This window comes from Azolla caroliniana, unplaced genomic scaffold (genome assembly GCF_043228905.1).
Source record: "Azolla caroliniana isolate FFs.n. ecotype wild unplaced genomic scaffold, voAzoCaro1.0.p SCAF_8, whole genome shotgun sequence".
Classification (NCBI taxonomy): Eukaryota; Viridiplantae; Streptophyta; class Polypodiopsida; order Salviniales; family Salviniaceae; genus Azolla; species Azolla caroliniana.
In genome coordinates, this window is record NW_028230443.1 from 10,283,817 (window position 1) to 10,301,681 (window position 17,865).

At 41.0% G+C, this 17,865-nt stretch overlaps 1 protein-coding gene across 2 annotated transcripts; it reads right to left on the reverse strand.

Moving 5' to 3' along the window:
• Window positions 1-3,994: 3,994 nt before the first annotated feature.
• Window positions 3,995-4,943, reverse strand: LOC147860998 (uncharacterized). Of its 2 annotated transcripts, none has more exons than XM_087323839.1 (2): window positions 4,648-4,943; window positions 3,995-4,549 (listed from the first exon to the last, which is right to left on the reverse strand). In XM_087323839.1, exons 1-2 carry the CDS (start codon window positions 4,792-4,794, stop codon window positions 4,355-4,357), a joined length of 342 nt encoding a protein of 113 aa, XP_087179965.1. In that variant the 5' UTR covers window positions 4,795-4,943; the 3' UTR covers window positions 3,995-4,354. The 2 variants fall into 2 exon arrangements, with proteins under 2 accessions (XP_087179965.1, XP_087179964.1); XM_087323838.1 differs by having other exon boundaries at window positions 4,639-4,943.
• Between the last annotated feature and the right edge of the window lie 12,922 nt (window positions 4,944-17,865).

A 17,865-nucleotide genomic window follows, 5' to 3' on the forward strand; every position in this document is an offset into this window, starting at 1 on the left:
CTCAAACCGATCGACAATAGAATCGGAAACCGGATGGAGCCGGCGATCGGTGACCGTATGCATGCAGCAACCGTTGACTTGATGGATCTGGCAACTGGCAATAGAACCGGTGACCGTATGCATGCGGCAACCATTGACCGGATGGATCTGGCAACCGGCAATAGAACCGGTGACCGGCGATCTGACGATGGAACTGGCGATCGGCAAACAACTCGGGATGCGGACTGGGCCGGACCAAACGGATGCAAATAAGACGGATCAGTCAGGTCGGTTGATCGCGGTGCATGGTGTCTTAAAGATGTTTGGTCCAAAAGCCTAATAGTATTTTGTGCATAAAAGAAAAAGATGTAAGCAAGACTCAAACTCAACACCTCCAAGGTAGGAAACAATAGGCTTACCATTAAGCCAAACCATTTCTTTAGAGATTATATTTTTATCATTATAACTTTGCATGTAAATTCTCATACATAAGAGCTAAAATGAGTGACATGGTTATCATGCACCACATGTAATACATGAGCGCTAAATGGCAAACATGCATTTTATGCATGTCTTGTACCCCCAAATGCATGAGGGCATCTATAAAAGAGGAGAGGAAAAAGATGAAGGGGGATTCTTTTATAAAAGAAAGCTTTATACTTTAAATCAAAATTAATATTAAAAAGAAAATTCGTTATCCTTTTGATGATAGACCTTGTTCTTGAAATCTAAAGTCAAGAGTTCAATCTTAATCTCTCTCTCAATCTAAAATCAAGCGTCCTATCTTATCTCAATGTCTCTCTCTTTCAATCTATCTTAATTCCTTTCTCGCTAAAGCTTGTGCAAACTTCGAGTCCTTCCGGTCCAGAACCCCGGCGGTTCCGCCTCACGATCCACGCCTAGTGACGGATCTTCACGACACTGACGTGTAGGCAGAGGCTGGAAGATCGCCTTGACGCAATCGTTGGATCTTGTTGATCGTCGTCCTGATGTTGTCTGTATCTCCAAAGCAGGCTTTAAACTCGCTAATAAAGTCTTCAAAGTTATTAAGCAAGGAAGATTGTTTTTCTAAAAGTAGAGTGAACCATGCCAAGGCTGAGCCGTTGAGCAACGTGCCTATTAAGCCTACTCGGGATGCATCAGTGGGGTATCGGGAAGGATGCATCTAAATGACTAAATGTACCTAATTAAGGAATCCTCTTAATTGTGATCGTGTTCCATCGAATTTCACAGGAAGTCCAATCTTGGGCTCTTTATGAAGTCCTTGGGAACTTGATCCCTGTTGTTGCAACATTACGATGGTTGCCTCGAGTTGTTGCACACGTAATGCTAACTCCCCATGTTGTTGCTGCGTTTGCTGTTTTTCTAAAGCGATTTGTTGAAGATCCCCTAACAATCGTTGGTTTTCTTGTTCTAATGCAACAAAATTTTCTTTTACACACTGAAACTCGAAAAAAATGGATTGATATTCTAAAACAGAGAGAGAATCGGTACTACAAAAAGGAAGTACTATTGGTACTAAGAGGACTGACTGCGTAAGACTCACGAGAGAGGAAGAGAGAGAGAGAGAGAGAGAGAGAGAGAGAGAGAGAGAGAGAGAGTGAGTGATGATAACAGATGATATATTTTGTGAAGAGTAAATACAAAATAGTTATGAGGCTTAAGATTGGCGTTGAACCAATTTGGCTTGAAATAATGTCTTGTGCCTCCTTTTATAGTGTTCTCAGGAGTAGTCCTGAAGCTTCTAGAATGTTCTAGAGAAATCTGGAATATACATTAATTTTCTATAGTAAAACTTAAATGAAAATAATATCCTACGTATTACAATAGATAGTGTAATGATCAAGAACTCCACCCATATAACATAAGGTCATTTGTTCGAATCTTGCCATATCATGACACATACCAGTTTGAAGGGGTTAAATTATATATTTGTGCAAAAAGATCAACTCCGAAGTTACACACAATAATGTGGAAACAGAAATATAAACAGCAAATAGATAAGATACACAATGCATGCAATTTTACATGGGAACCCTAAATGGGGAAAAACCACGGGAGAACAGATCTTCCACTATACAATAGAGAATACAAGGAATGGTTACAACTCTTCTCTGATGCTCAGAGGATAACCACTTAGAGTTCTTGGCAGGTTAACTAACCTCTGTCGCCACTCTCACTCACGCACTCTCTACACAACACCCTATGTCGACTGTCCCGTAGGCCCGACTAATCGGCCTTGTCTTCTACCATCCGGTCGGCTTGACTAGTCGGTTGTGACCTCAACTTGGACTCCCCCATTGTCGACTCTCTCAAAGCTGACTCTTCATGTCATCGACTATCGGCTCTCAGCCCGACCAGTCGACTACTCCTTGTCTTCGACTATCGGCTCTTATAGAGTCGGCTCCTCCCACAGGAGGGACATATTCCTAACATGAAGAAGTGGTTGAATGAGTCGTTTTAGAAGTGCAACAAAAAGTACACATTGGAAGAACACACAAACACACCAAATGTTTTGGTGGGAATAACCCTTTCATCACACTTCTTTGGCCTATAAACAACCTAGCATAGAGGGTATTATGTTTTTGGCCATTCACACTGTACAAAAATCTCACAGTAAGGGCTAAAACATTGGTGGATCTTATGGGAAGATTGTACAAGACCTAAACTTCTCCTTGGATGGATATGTTACACAATGTTACACAACCTAGCATAGTCTTGATCTCCTCGATTACAAAGACGATGAAGCAGCTAGACATTTGTTTTTGGATTTGGACGAAAAAGAATAGGAGCTCACACATAGCACAAACACATAGCAATAGTTTTGGCCGCATTAACTTGTTCCATTGAGGTGTTATGGCATATACACTAGGGATTGGCAACGGTTCGGTTTAGGCTTAGCCGGTTTGGCCTGATCCAAGCCAAACCGGCTAAGCCTAAACCGTTTACAGGATCTCAAACTTGAGCCGAACCAACCGGTTTGGTAAACAACTTGTAAACCGGTTTCCAAAACCTCCCTCTCTCTCTCTCTCTCTCTCTCTCTCTCTCTCTCTCTCTCTCAGATGATCCACTATATACTATATACTATATACTATACATTGTACAAGCTCTCCCTCCCACTCTCTCTCACGTCTGTGGTCTCGACTCTCTCCCTCTCCCTCTCTCTCTCCCCTCTATGTAGTTCCTCTCTCTCTCTCTCCTTATATGTTGTCTCCCTCCCTCTCTCTTTCTCTCCACGTCTGTGTAGTTCTCCCTCCCTCACTCTCTCTCTCCCATCGTCTGTTTAGTCTCCCTCACTCTCTCTCTTTCCCCTTGTTTGTTGTCTCTCTCCCCCTCTCTGTAAAGTTTATAAACGGCTTAAACGGTTTAGACGGCTTGAGCCGGTTTGGCGAGGCTCGAGCCGAGCCGAGCCGAGCCGAGCCGAGCTCAAACCGTAAAGGCAAGTTCAAGCCTAAACCGAGCCTAGCCGCCAAGCCGTTTTCAAGCCGGCTAAGCCAAACGGTTTAGGCTTGAGCCGAGCCGTTGCCGATCCCTAATATACACAACCTAAATCCGAGGATATTATGTTTTTGGCCTTTCACACCGTATAGCACATGTGTACATCAAAATGGATAATGTTATATTTATATTTGATGACAAATTGGATGACAGCAAGGCATGGCGATGCAGGCTATCTATTATGTATATATATAACATAACATAAGATAACAGTGTCAGGTGGCAAGGCTCCCGCGTTGCGTCTAGTTCTTCATTCCAAAGTCAAATTGTATGTTATTATTAGGCGACTCTCATCGTCATCTATGTTTCTGAATCACCATGTCATACGCAATTCAGATTTCCAAAACAGAGATAAAAATTTGAAAACTAAGAAAAGATATCACAGAACAGATAAAAACTAGGAGCTCCCCACACCCGAGAGAAGTTACAACGTCTAGAATTTAAGGATTTTTCCGTTACATATATTTCAGAATAGGATGCATTAATGGATACTTTACAAATATTACAAGACAGAGATAATGGTTGGGTTCATAAAATGAGGTTGAATGAATATATGGACAAAATACTAATGTACACATCCATCCTCTTTCTCTCTCTGGATGCAACATTCGTTCTCCGAATGTGAGCCATAGTTCAATCAATGGACAAAAATCTCTGTCTAACACAGATGAATATATATATATATATATATATAAGACTAGAGAGAAAGACAGAGAGAAGGGGTATCCAACAATTAAATGTTGCACTACTAGACCGAGAACGCTTCATAAAGATGGAGGGGACTAGATGGATTGGGTGGCCCATGAACTCATCAAGGTTGGGATCACAAGAAGAGTGTAAAATTATAGGATACCACCGTGACTGTGAGTAATGAGAATCATGTCTCTAAATCCTCTCTGTCGATATAGTTTACTGTTGCATTCTCGCTCATCTGTACAGGATCAATTCTCCTGTCCTGGTGGTAATCATGTGAGGCCAGGCTCTCCGCTTCGATTTGCTTCTTCACAGTACGTAGAGTTTGTGAGGAGCATTGCTCCAAGTTTTGATCTTCATACATCTCCTCAGAATTAACCTACACACATGCATAACCAACAACAAATCCGTTGAATTGCTCGTCCACATGAGATTACAATAAACATTGGAAGATAGATCTTTACATACCAGTTTTACATTTGACAAGGTGGCAATAAGATGGGGTTGGAGGTGACTACCATCAGCTCGATCTCTGCAGTAGTTTTGGTCATGGTGGGAAGCGGAGGAAAGGAGCTTTGCAATGAGGAGGCCCAAAATGACTACAGAATAGGAAGGAGACCACATTCTTGCAGAGGTACACAGAGAGAGAGAGAGAGAGAGGTTATATGTACAATGTACAGAGAGAGAGAGATGGGGATTATATATATATATATATATATGTAATGGCCGGGGTTTATGTATTATTGGGCAAAAAAGAAAGAAAGCAGGGGAAGAGAAGGAGAGACAGAGGAATGAGGATTAGGGCAGAGTTTGTATAATAAATACTTTCCAAAGGGAAGGGACAGAATCAGAGAGAGAGAGAGAGAAGATCTGCTGGTTGGGATATTCGATGGTTCATGACATGGCATATTCTCTTTAGCTCCTCTCTCTCATTCTCTCTCTCTTGGCACCATGTGTGGGGTGGGGTCTCCATTGGATTTAGGACTCTCTCTCTCTCTCTCTCTCTCTCTCTCTCTCTCCTCACACACACCACGCATTTCTGGATTCACTTTCCCACATGGTTTCTAACCGCACCCTTACCTTCAAGTTTTCAGACTACGGAATCTTTTACGACGAGATTCCTCATTCCTTCGACGCCAAAATAATAAAAATAAAAATAGTATACATACATGTTTGTCTTGGAGCCAATAGATAACCTCCCCTATGCATCGTGCTTTGTCAACTAGAAATTTTTGAGATTTCGAGTATTCGTCGATTTTGCAACAATTCCAAGTTCAATACTTGGAATTGGCTTGGTTAAGAAATTAGCGCACATGTCATAAGTAGGGGTATTGTTGATGTCGAGGTTATCTTCTTCCATAAGTTCTGTTATAAAGTGTGATATCGAGCCCGAATATATTTATTTTGGTCGGTAATATTTGGGTTCTTGGTGATCTTAACACATGATTGATTATCACACCATAGTTTGAATTTGGAAATTTATGGAAGGGTGAAAGCAAGCTACGGTGTACCAACTTTTGGCTAAAATTGTTTTACTAATTCAATGAAGAGAAAAAACACTATAATTGCAAATAACTCCAATAAAAGTGACAAAAAAATTGATCATGATTCACTTATTATAAAAATAAAAGTCACATTCAATGGGTTTAGGTTTTCAAATAACCATAAACACCACACATCCTTCCAGTGTTATGTGTCTGTCCAAGTGTCTCTCGTGTAATCAATTCCGATTGAGGTTGTTAGTGCATATGCCAAGGTAAACTTGTACGAAGTCTTTAATTGTTAAAGATCTTGAACTGATAGTGACACAATCAGTTAGTCTCTCTCTCTCTCCCCTTCTCTTGCCTTACGTAAGTTGATTTCATTCGCAGGTGTTCAAGTTGGGGCAACAATTCACACCCTATGCACCTCCAGGCGAGGACCACGTTCTTTGTCTGTCTACAACCTCAAGGCACTCTGTGCTCATTCTGTTTGCTATGACCCCTCTGTAGTGAACATGTGTTCTTTGCTCTTTGTGCTTGTTGTTACCCCTCTGTAGTGAACATGTGTTCTTTGCTCTTTGTGCTTGTTGTGACCCCTCTGTAGTGAACATGTGTTCTTTACTCTTTGTGCCTAGTGTGACCCCTTTGCAGTGTTGTTACGGGCATGACCATATAATATCCCGTGGTAAGAATTTACCGTAGTATTCTTTACACTCTCGTTTAACCCTCACACTTGAACAACAACAACTTGATGAAATCTTAAATGATTTTCATGATGTTTTTCCAAGTGAACTACCTGATGGGTTACCTCCTAAACGTAATATAGACCATCGTATAGATATTGTACCTGGTGTTGCACCAATAAGTATACCTCCGTATCGCTTAAGTCGATCCGAAGAAGATGAGGTATCTAAGCAACTCAAGGACTATTTACGAATGGGTTATATACGTTATAGTAAATCTCCATGGGGTGCACCAGTTCTCTTGGTTAAAAAGAAAGAGGGCACATGGCGTATGTGTATTAATTACCGACGCTTGAATAAAGTGACAATCAAGAATTCGTATCCATTGCCCCGGGCTGACGATCTAATTGACCGTCTCCAGGGAGCTCGGTATTTTACGAAACTCGATCTCCGTATTGGCTACCATCAAATACGAATAAGTGAGGACGATGTTCCTAAAACGACATTTCGTACGCGCTATGGCCATTACGAGTTTTTGGTTATGCCTTTTGGTTTGACCAATGCTCCGGCTACTTTTCAACAAGAAATGAATGACATTTTCCGAGAACAACTTGGAAAATTTGTCGTTATTTTCTTGGATGATATTTTAGTTTATAGCCGTACATTACAAGAACATGCTAGACATGTCCATTTTGTTTTACAAACATTGCGTGACAAACAGTTTTATGCGAAGATCTCAAAATGTGAGTTCTTCAAGAAATCAATTACTTATCTAGGACATCTCATAACCGAACGAGGAGTTGAAATTGATCCTTCTCGCATTGAGAAAATCAAGCTTTGGCCCACTCTTCGGAATATTCGAGAAGTTCGATCATTCCTTGGTTTTGTGGGGTTTTTGCGAAAGTCTCTTCGTAATTACTCCCAATTGACGACGCCGTTTACTGATCTTTTAAAAGGTCAAACGCGTAAGTCTACAAAACCTATTGTGTGGAATGCTACACTAGACCTTGCCTTTAAGGAACTCAAGGACCTGGTTTGCAAGGCTCCTTCACTTCTTTTACCCGATCCTTCAAAACCTTTTGAGGTTGAAACCGATGCAAGCGATTATGCTATAGGTGCTGTCTTATATCAAGATGGTAAACCAATAGCATTCGAGAGTAAGAAACTTGATTCTGCTCAATGTCGGTATACTGTTCAAGAAAAGGAATTATTTGCAGTTATACATGCGCTCAAAACATGGCGCCATTATCTTTATGGAAATCACTTTGTGGTAACTACGGACCACGAGTCCTTGAAATATTTTTGTGACCAACAAGACCTGAAAGGTCGTAAGGCACGATGGGCTGAGCTCATCCAGGACTTTGATTTTTCCATACGATATCATAAAGGTTCCATGAACATTGTCGCTGATGCACTAAGTCGCATCCGTGAAGTTAACATGCTTAGCTTCACTGCAATATCATCAGATCTTTATGATCACCTTCGAGGAAAGTATCCTGATGACAGTTATTTCGCAAAATACTGGGCAAGAGTTGAGTCTGGAACAGACACCACCACATCCTCGAAGGAATACTTCCACATTGCTAATGGTTTGCTCTACCGTAATGGGAAGGTTTGTGTTCCAAATTTACCTAAGGTCAAAAAGAGGATTCTTTTTGAATGCCATGATGCACCCTCAGCAGGGCACCCTGGAATACATCGTACACTCGTTCTCATCTCCACTCAATTTTATTGGCCTAAGATGCGTCCTGACATACATAGCTATGTGACTAAATGTCACCAGTGTCAGGTTAACAAAGCCGAGCGACTTAAAGCCGCAGGACTTTTACATCCCTTGGACAATCCCAATAATAAGTGGGAAAGTATATCCATGGATTTTATTGTTAGCCTTCCTCGCACCCAAAAAGGTCATGATGCCATCTGGGTTGTCGTCAATCGACTAACTAAAATGGCCAGATTTATTGCTACTAAAACCACGGTAACAGCTCCTGAATTGGCTTACCAATTCGTTGACGAATTGTTTCGTTTTTATGGGTTATCGATGGATATCGTGAGTGATCGAGATCCAAAGTTTACTAGTGACTTCTGGACACAAGTCTTTAAGAAGTTAGAAACTACGTTGAGCATGAGCTCCACGGATCATCCTCAATCCGATGGACAGACAGAACGAGTAAATCAAATTATTGAGGACATGCTTCGAGCATACGTTGGTGCAAAACCAACAAAATGGGAACGTTATCTCCCAATTTTGGAGTTTGCTTATAATAGCTCCAAGCATACGTCGACGGGATATAGTCCGTTTATGTTGATGTATGGTTTTCAGCCACGAGCCCCGATTGATGTTAATATACCTCCTGATGAGTTGCGAAGTACGCAAAACTTTCTTCAGGATATGCAAGATATGTTGCATATTGCACGAGATAATATAAAAACAGCTCAAGATAGAGCGCGTTTTTATGCCGATCATCATAGGCAACCTCGTATATTCAACCCTGGACAGAAGGTATTTTTACGTGTACCTCACAATTCTAAGACATTGTCTACGGGTAAGTGCGCTAAGTTAGCCTCACGGTTTTGTGGACCTTTTACAGTCCTCAAACGCATTGGGTCATCAGCCTATCGTCTCGCTCTTCCTGATGGTGTCGGAATTCATCCAGTCTTTCATGTGAGTCGTCTAAAAGAACTTCTAGGTTCTGGCGACAATACAGTTACGACTGAAACTCTGGTTACTTCTGAAGAATTATCTTCTAAACCACATGTACCAGAAAGAATTCTCGATGTTAAAACAAAAAAATTACGTACTAAAGAAATCCGAGAATTTAAAATAAAATGGATGGATAAATCAATAAAAGATGCCACATGGGAACACGAAAATACTCTTAGAACTAACTTCCCTAACTTTCCATTGCAAGAGTGCAATGTTTTAAAGAGGGGGAGTATGTTACGGGCATGACCATATAATATCCCGTGGTAAGAATTTACCATAGTATTCTATACACGTGGATAAGTGTGAGGGTTAAACGAGAGTGTAAAGAAGGGGAGGATTACTTTTAATCCTCGGGATTGAGACAACCCATTAGGTCAAGTGTGAACTTGCCTGGGGGCCTTGGGTATCGCTATAAATAAGAGGCCTAGCTACCCTCATTTGATCATCTTTTGAACTACATCGAGACTCTGCTCGTGTGGTGGGTCAACTCTTGTAGCGAGTGCGCCAGCACCAGGTACGACTCGACGCCACGGCGGTGGTATGGGACACCGATCGAGGCTCGAGTCCGTCTCGATCCCTTCGCTCGGGGGTGGTCGGGTGGATCAGCACCCTTCTTTCTCTTTCTCCTTTCTATCTTTCATTTCTTTATCCTTATCTTAAGCTTACTTTAGTACCTAGATCTATAATAAGTGTACCATACATTTTTTGCTTGTGGTATCCCCTCTGCTCATTGTCCTTGTTGTGACCCCTTTGCAATGAACAAGCAATGACCTCGGCACACGGTATTAGAGATATGATCTAATATAAGTGTATGATAAGGAGAAGAGAATGATAGATAGATAGATGGAAAGGAGAGAGAGAAAGAAGGGTGTGGATCCACCCGGCCACCCCCGAGCGAAGGGATCGAGGCGGACTCGAGCCTCGATCAACGTCCCATACCACCGTCGTGGCGTCGAGTCGTACCTGGTGCTGGCGCGCTCGCTACAAGAGTTGAACCACTACGAAACAGAGTCTCGACGTAGTCAAAAGATGATGAAATGAGGGTAGCTAGGCCTCTTATTTATAGCGATACCCAAGGCCCCCAGGCAAGTTCATACTTTGCCTAATGGGTTGTCTCAATCGTCATGATTAAAAGTAATCCTCCCCTTCTTTACACTCTCGTTTAACCCTCACACTTATCCGCGTGTATAGAATACCACGGTAATTCTCACCACGGCATATTATATGGTCATGCCCGTAACAAACTCCCCCTCTTTAAAACATTGCACTCTTCCAATGGAAAGTTAGGGAAGTTAGTTCTGAGAGTATTTTCGCGTTCCCATGTGGAATCTTTTATTGATTTATCCATCCATTTTATTTTAAATTCTCGGATTTCTTTAGTACGTGATTTTTTTTTGTTTTAACATCGAGAATTCTTTTCGGTACATGTGGTTTAGAAGATAATTCTTCAAAAGTAACTAGAGTTTTAGTTGCTAGAACCTAGAAGTTCTTTTAGACGACTCACATGAAAAACTGGATGAATTTCAACACCATCGGGAAGAACGAGACGATAGGCTAATGACCCAATGCGTTTGAGGAGCGCACTTACCCGTAGACAATGTCTTAGAATTGTGAGGTACACGTAAAAATACCTTCTGTCCAGGGTTGAATACACGAGGTTGCCTATGATGATCGGCATAAAAACGCACTCCATCTTGAGCTGTTTTTATATTATCTCGTGCAATATGCAACATATCTTGCATATCCAGAAGAAAGTTTTGCATACTTCGCAAATCCTCATGATATATATTAACATCAATCGGGGCTCGTGGCTAAAAACCATACATCAACATAAAAAGACTATATCCCGTCAATGTATGCTTGCAGCTGTTATAAGCAAACTCCAAAAATTGGGAGATAACGTTCCCATTTTGTTGGTTTTGTACCAACGTATGCTCGAAGAATGTCCTCAATAATTTGATTTACTCATTTTGTCTGTCCATCACATTGAGGATGATCCATGGAGCTCATGCTCAATGTAGTTTCTAACTTCTTAAAGACTTGTGTCCAGAAGTCACTAGTAAACTTTGGATCTTGATCACTCACGATATCCATCGATAACCCATAAAAACGAAATAACTCATCAACGAATTGGTAAGCCAATTCAGGAGTTGTTACCATGGTTTTTGTAGCAATAAATCTGGCCATTTTAGTTAGTCTGTCAACCACAACCCAAATGGCATCATGACCTTTTTGGGTGTGAGGAAGTCTAACAATAAAATCCGTGGATATACTTCCCACTTATTTTTGGGAATGTCCAAGGGATGTAAAAGTCATGCGGCTTTAAGTCGCTCAACTTTGTTAACATTACATTGGTGACATTTAGTCACATATTTATGTATGTCAAGATGCATCTTAGGCCAATAAAATTGAGTGGAGATGAGAACGAGTGTACGATGTATTCCAGGGTGCCCTGCTGAGGGTGCATCATGGCATTCAAAAAGAATCCTCTTTTTGACCTTAGGTAAATTTGGAACACAAACCTTCCCATTACGGTAGAGCAAACCATTAGCAATGTGGAAGTATTCCTTCGAGGATGTGGTGGTGTCTGTTCCAGACTCAACTCTTGCCCAGTATTTCGCAAAATAACTGTCATCAGGATACTTTCCTTGAAGGTGATCATAAAGATCTGATGTTATTTCAGTGAAGCTAAGAATGTTAACTTCACGGATGCGACTTAGTGCATCAACGACAGTGTTCATGGAACCTTTACAATATCGTATGGAAAAATCAAAGTCCTGGATGAGATCAACCCATCGTGCCTTACAACCTTTCAGGTCTTGTTGGTCACAAAAATATATCAAGGACTCGTGGTCTGTAGTTACCATAAAGCGATTTCCATAAAGATAATGGCGCCATGTTTTGAGCGCATGTATAACTGCAAATAATTCCTTTTCTTGAACCGTATACCGACATTGAGTAGAATCAAGTTTCTTACTCTCGAATGCTATTGGTTTACCATCTTGATATACGACATCATCTATAGCATAATCACTTGCATCGATTTCAACCTCAAAAGATTTTGAAGGATCGGGTAAAAGACGTGAAGGAGCCTTGCACACCAGGTCCTCGAGTTCCTTAAAGGTGAGGTCTAGTGTAGCATTCCAAACAATAGGTTTTGTAGACTTACGCGTTTGACCTTTTAGAAGATCAGTAATCGTCAATTGGGAGTAATTACAAAAGGATTTTCACAAAAGCCCGACAAAACCAAGGAATGATCGAACTTCTCGAATATTCCGAAGAGTGAGCCAAAGCTTGATTTTCTCGATGCGAGAAGGATCAATTTCAACTCCTCATTCGGTTATGAGATGTCCTAGATAAGTAATTGATTTCTTGAAGAACTCACATTTTGAGATCTTCGCATAAAACTATTTGTCACGCAATGTTTGTAAAACAAAGCAGACATGTTTAACATGTTCTTGTAATGTACAACTATAAACTAAAATATCATCCAAGAAAATAACGACAACTTTTCCAAGTTGTTCTTGGAAAATGTCATTCATTTCTTGTTGAAATGTAGCCAGAGCATTGGTCAAACCATAAGGCATAACCAAAAACTCATAATGGCCATAGGAAATACGAAATGTCGTTTTAAGAACATCATCCTCACTTATACGAATTTGATGGTAGCCAGTATAGAGATCAAGTTTTGTAAAATACCGAGCTCCCTGGAGATGGTCAATTAGATCGTCAGCCCGGGGCAATGGATACGAATTCTTGATCGTCACTTTATTCAAGCGTCAGTAATTAATACACATACACCATGTGCCCTCTTTCTTTTTAACCAAGAGAACTGGTGCACCCCATGGATATTTACTATAAGGTATATAACCCATTCGTAAATAGTCCTGGAGTTGCTTAGATACCTCATCCTCTTCGGATCGACTTAAGCGATAAGGAGGTATACTTATTGGTGCAACGCTAGATACAATATCTATACGATGGTCTATATTATGTTTAGGAGGTAACCCATCTGGTAGTTCACTCGGAAAAACATCATGAAAATCATTTAAGATTTCATCTAGTTGTTGTTGTTCAAAATATGTTAATTGAACCGAGACATTATCGATATTGTAAACATGAATGTCCGGATCAAGTACACAATAAAATAGAGTAGAACAAGACAACTCGGATATTGATGGAGAGGAAACAATTGAGAGGGATTGTTTTTTTACACATTGAATAAAATGAGTACAATCGTTTAGTACAAATGTTATTGAATGATGAACCTAATCAATAGAGAAAGAAGAGTTTTTATTATAGAACTAGGGATAACCTAGTATTACATCAGTGGTACAAAGATTCATTACATGGAAGTCTACTTCCTCTATATAAGTATCAATTGAAATTCCTAATGAATGAATCGCCCCGTTAATGTATTGTACTCTTCCATCAGCCTAGTGCATCGTGTAGGTGTGATCATTTACGGTGGGTAGGATTCCCCATATCTAAACCAAACGATCATTCACAAAGTTGTGCGAGCTTCCCGAATCAAACAAAAATTGTATGGGAGATCCATTGATATACCCGTTTGCAGGTAGTAAATCATTGGGACCCAATACATAGTGAGGGAAAGAACATTCACAATTACTTAAATGATCTGTATTATCAGGAATAGTACTAAAGCAGAGAGGGAATTAGTACTAAGAAGAGAAGTACTATTAGTACTAAGAGGACGAGACTACGTAAGATTCCCGAGAGGGAAAGAGAGAAGAGGAGAGAGAGATAGCGAGGATGAGAAAGAGAGAGATGATCATAACAACTAATATATTATGTGAAGGATAAGTACAAAGTGGCTAAGAGGCTTTAGACTGGCATTGAACCAATTTGGTTCAACATAATGCCTAGTGCCTTCTTTTATAGTGTTCTCAGGAGTAATCTTGAAGCTTCTAGAATGTTCCAGAGAAATCTGGAATATACATTAATTTCTTATAATAAAATATAAATGAAAATAATATCTTACAAATTACAATAGATAGTGTGATGGTTAAGAGCTTGACCCATATACCATAAGGTCTTGGGTTCGAGTCTTGCCATATCATGACATGTATAGACCTGAAGGACATTAGGAATCTGACCTTTATGGTCTATAGTTTTAGCTTTGTTGTCGTGCTCTTTGCGTTGGAGCTTTCGACATTGCTCTTTTGTATGACCCTTCTTTTTGCAGAATACGCAAAAGGGATGTTGTCGCTTACAATCGCAATCCATGAATTCGTTGGATGTCTTGTGTTTCCTAGCAAATTGCGACTGTTTAGTCCTCGGGCGCTTCGGTGGGTTTGTTGTGTTCCTTCTTCGAAGTGCGTTGATAGAAAAGAACTATTTCAACGGCCTCTTCGAAGGATTTTGGATCCTTATCATACACTATCAAATGATAGTCCGAATTGGGGATGCCATTGACAAAACAAGCTATTAACCAATTATCCCCTTCTAGACCCGATTTTTGGATTTGGGTTCTAGCATGGTGAACATAGTATTCTAGCGAGGAAAACTTCCTGCTAGAGAGGTTTATTAAAGTTTGTGCTGCCTCGGTTCGAGAGGGAGGTTGTAGAAATTGGCCCTTCAAAACTGTGACAAAATTTATCCAAGTTTCAGGCACTTTCCCCAAAGTACGGAACACACGCCACCAGGCGGCGGCCTTACCCCCTAGTTCTCGGCTAACATATGCAATCTTCATACTATCTAGCGTGGGATAGAGCTCAAAATGAGACTCCCATCGGCCCAACCACCTGCAGATTGCTTCTTCGGTTATTTCCTTTTTTTCTCCCGTAAATGGCTTAACGACAAACGATGGTTCACCCTGTCGCACATCAAGTCTATTAGTCTCACGTTGTAAACTAATGATACGTGCCTCGAGAGCACTTTGAGATTGTAGAAGTTCGGTCATCCGTTGAGCGGTGAAACTAAGGTAATGGCTTATTTGTGAAAAATACATCTCATTGAACATTTGTCTAGGAGGATTTCCTTGAGTTCCTTCCGCTTGAGCGGATGACATCGGGTCGTTATTTTGAGCCATTGAATGATTATTTCTGGCAAAGAAATAGGATAAGGTCAAACAAATAGTCATAACATCATGTCATGATGTAAACATATCATGGGCAAACATTAATCGATATCATGATCTCACGTCAATACCCCTCTAGATGTATGAGATGAGGTTGAAGATTAGGTTACTATGGTAACACAAAGGTGTTTTAAAAACCATGGTGGTGACAAATTAATGTCTTTCCCTGATCTCTATATCGATTTTTTTCATGGCAGCTCCTCGAGGCTCAACCATGTATGTTCGCGTCATGAATAGTTTATACACGAAAAAAATGTTAATAATAAACTATGTTTCTATGCCCACATATGTGGTTTCGGCTCTTTAAGTCCTATTACGAGGACCCCAAAGTGCATTTAAACCTCAAGTCTAAACATCTGTTATAGTCATATGTATCAATGATATTGTATGGTCTTGGTCATATTTGAACTCGAGACCTCGAGAACATATGCATTAAACACTTGAGCTAACAAACTAAGTTGCTCTTCTTGAATGGTTAATATTTATTGTGTATAAGAGATATGCGAGGCATTTGTCCATATATGTTTTTTTTAAAAGAAACATATATGTCAAGAGTCCTTATTTCCCCCTCGTTTACCACAAACTTTGTTGGTACGTTACCTAACCTCAAGTCTCGTAATTACGATGGCATACGCCAAAATGCAACCTAATGATCAAGCCAAATGAGCCCTCTTTTCGTAGTAGGCCCACGTGGTCCATCACATGGTTACGTCATTACAAATGCCTTTCGTAAGAATGATCTCATGGTGGCATCGTATCCATGTAATGAGGGAGGGATGTTGGATATGTGTGTCATAAGAGCGACCTCACATCAAGTGGGTCAAGCCCTACATTCTCAACACCATTGTGGCTAAGATTGTTTCATTGCGTAACAAAACCGAAGGCACCAACGGGGATGTCAACAATAAAAATTTGTTGAAAAAGGGATAGTGACAACACCATTCTCACAAAAATGTGAGGACGGCCACCAAGATCCTTTCCCCGAAAAGGAAAAAATTTGATATTGAAATCACATAATAACTTATATACACATATGTATATTATCACATATATATGATCAAATACGTATACACGTGACCACATATGCATATATAAAAGAAATCGTAATATAAAATAGCCAAAAATGATGTAATCGAGATACGTAATCGAGGCATATACCCTCTACGCACACGAAACATCTAAAAATAAGGGTTAATCATAATACGCAATTGAGGTATTGACCTCATACGCATATTGTTAATCCTTAGGGCCGGACAATGGCCTAACACAGGGTGTCTCTGGAAGACACTTCACCAAAGGGGTGTTACGGCGAGATAACTTAAGACACAACGATTAATCCGACTTAATTGGCTACTTAGCAATAAGGCATTCACTTCATACACGCATAAGATATAACAATTAATACAGAACGGTAATCAATACGTGAAGATAAAACAACAAGCTTATATTAATTCTCCGTTAAAGTTTTACATTGTAACCGGGCCTTTATATAGGTCACCGGTGTTGCGTACAAAACGGTGCCAACCGGCACCTGTTCGGAACCGGTCCGGATCCGGATCGGCATACCAATTCTGGTCCGTCCGTTCACTGCATAATTATAATCTATTCTACTTAATTCAAATATATTCCGAATAACCATTCTGGTCTTTAACTCCTTTGTCGGCCGGGTAACACATGGCACGCCCGTGGGACAGTACCTTGTACATCGAATCCCACTATCCGGCCCTTAGACTTTGTCCAAGATATCGAGAATACTTTGCTCCAGGGTATCCAATGGTTGTTCGGAACTCTGTTGTTGTTGTTGCTACGACTGTTGTTGCTGTTGTGACTGCGGTTGTGGCTGTTGTTGTGGCGCCGGCTCCTCTGACTGTTGCTCCTTAGATGGCGTGTGTTCGGCTGCCCGGTACCGGCGGTTGTGGAGGTGATTCCTCTGTTAGCTGCTCCGCCGGATTTGACTCTAGTTGACTCGCCCCGGCCTTGTCTCCGTCCGGTCCTTGGTCCGGTGATGGCTCCTCATCGATGAGGTTGACAGTCGCTGCCTGCTTTGCTTTTCTCTCCATAGCCTAGTCCTGTCATAGCTTTCAAACTGGATTTGAGCATCCAGTCGATCATCATCTAGCTGTGCTACAAGTTGTCGAACCACTACTGACTGTTCCTCCGCCAGAGTTACAAAATCCTCGGCTAACTCATCTCTTACGACGGTGAAGTCCTCCTTTGTTAGCATGTAGTAGTCGTCGCCATCCTTCTACCGGTTTTTCGCGTCCGCCCGTAGCAAAGGGAGCTCGGTTGTGTGCTTTGCCCATTTGTCCCTGTTGAGAGACAAGCTCAACATCGGTCGGATCGGTTGAAGAAGCCGAGGACCGGATCGGTTGGGACCGATCGGTTAGGCCGAATGCATAAACCGGTACGCAGACCGGTGCGTAGGTAGGGCCGGATCGGTGCGTAAACCGGGAGGCCGTTAGGAAAGACATTCCGTGAGGAATATGTTTGGGAGTTAGTGTAGGAGCTCTCGATGAGCATTGAAGTACTGTCAGTACTTCTATCAGTCCTTCTTGGAATTGTATAAAAGTGTTCATTGAACACACATATGTATAGAGTCGAAAATAGAGTGTTGAATATAGTTCTTGTGTTCTCTCTCTCTCCCGAGTATACTGCGTAAGCTCAAGCTCTCCATTAAACCTGAGCGTTCTTCCTTGTGTTCGGTCTTCATACTTGCTTCCGCAC

What these genes read in the sequence shown, in the direction of transcription:
- LOC147860998 (XM_087323838.1), bottom strand. Translation starts at nt 4,794, where the DNA reads ATGTGGTCTCCTTCCTATTCTGTAGTCATTTTGGGCCTCCTCATTGCA. An exon ending in CCTTGTCAAATGTAAAACTG is followed by an intron (nt 4,550 to 4,638) that starts GTATGTAAAGAT and finishes GCATGTGTGTAG; the next exon opens with GTTAATTCTGAGGAGATGTA.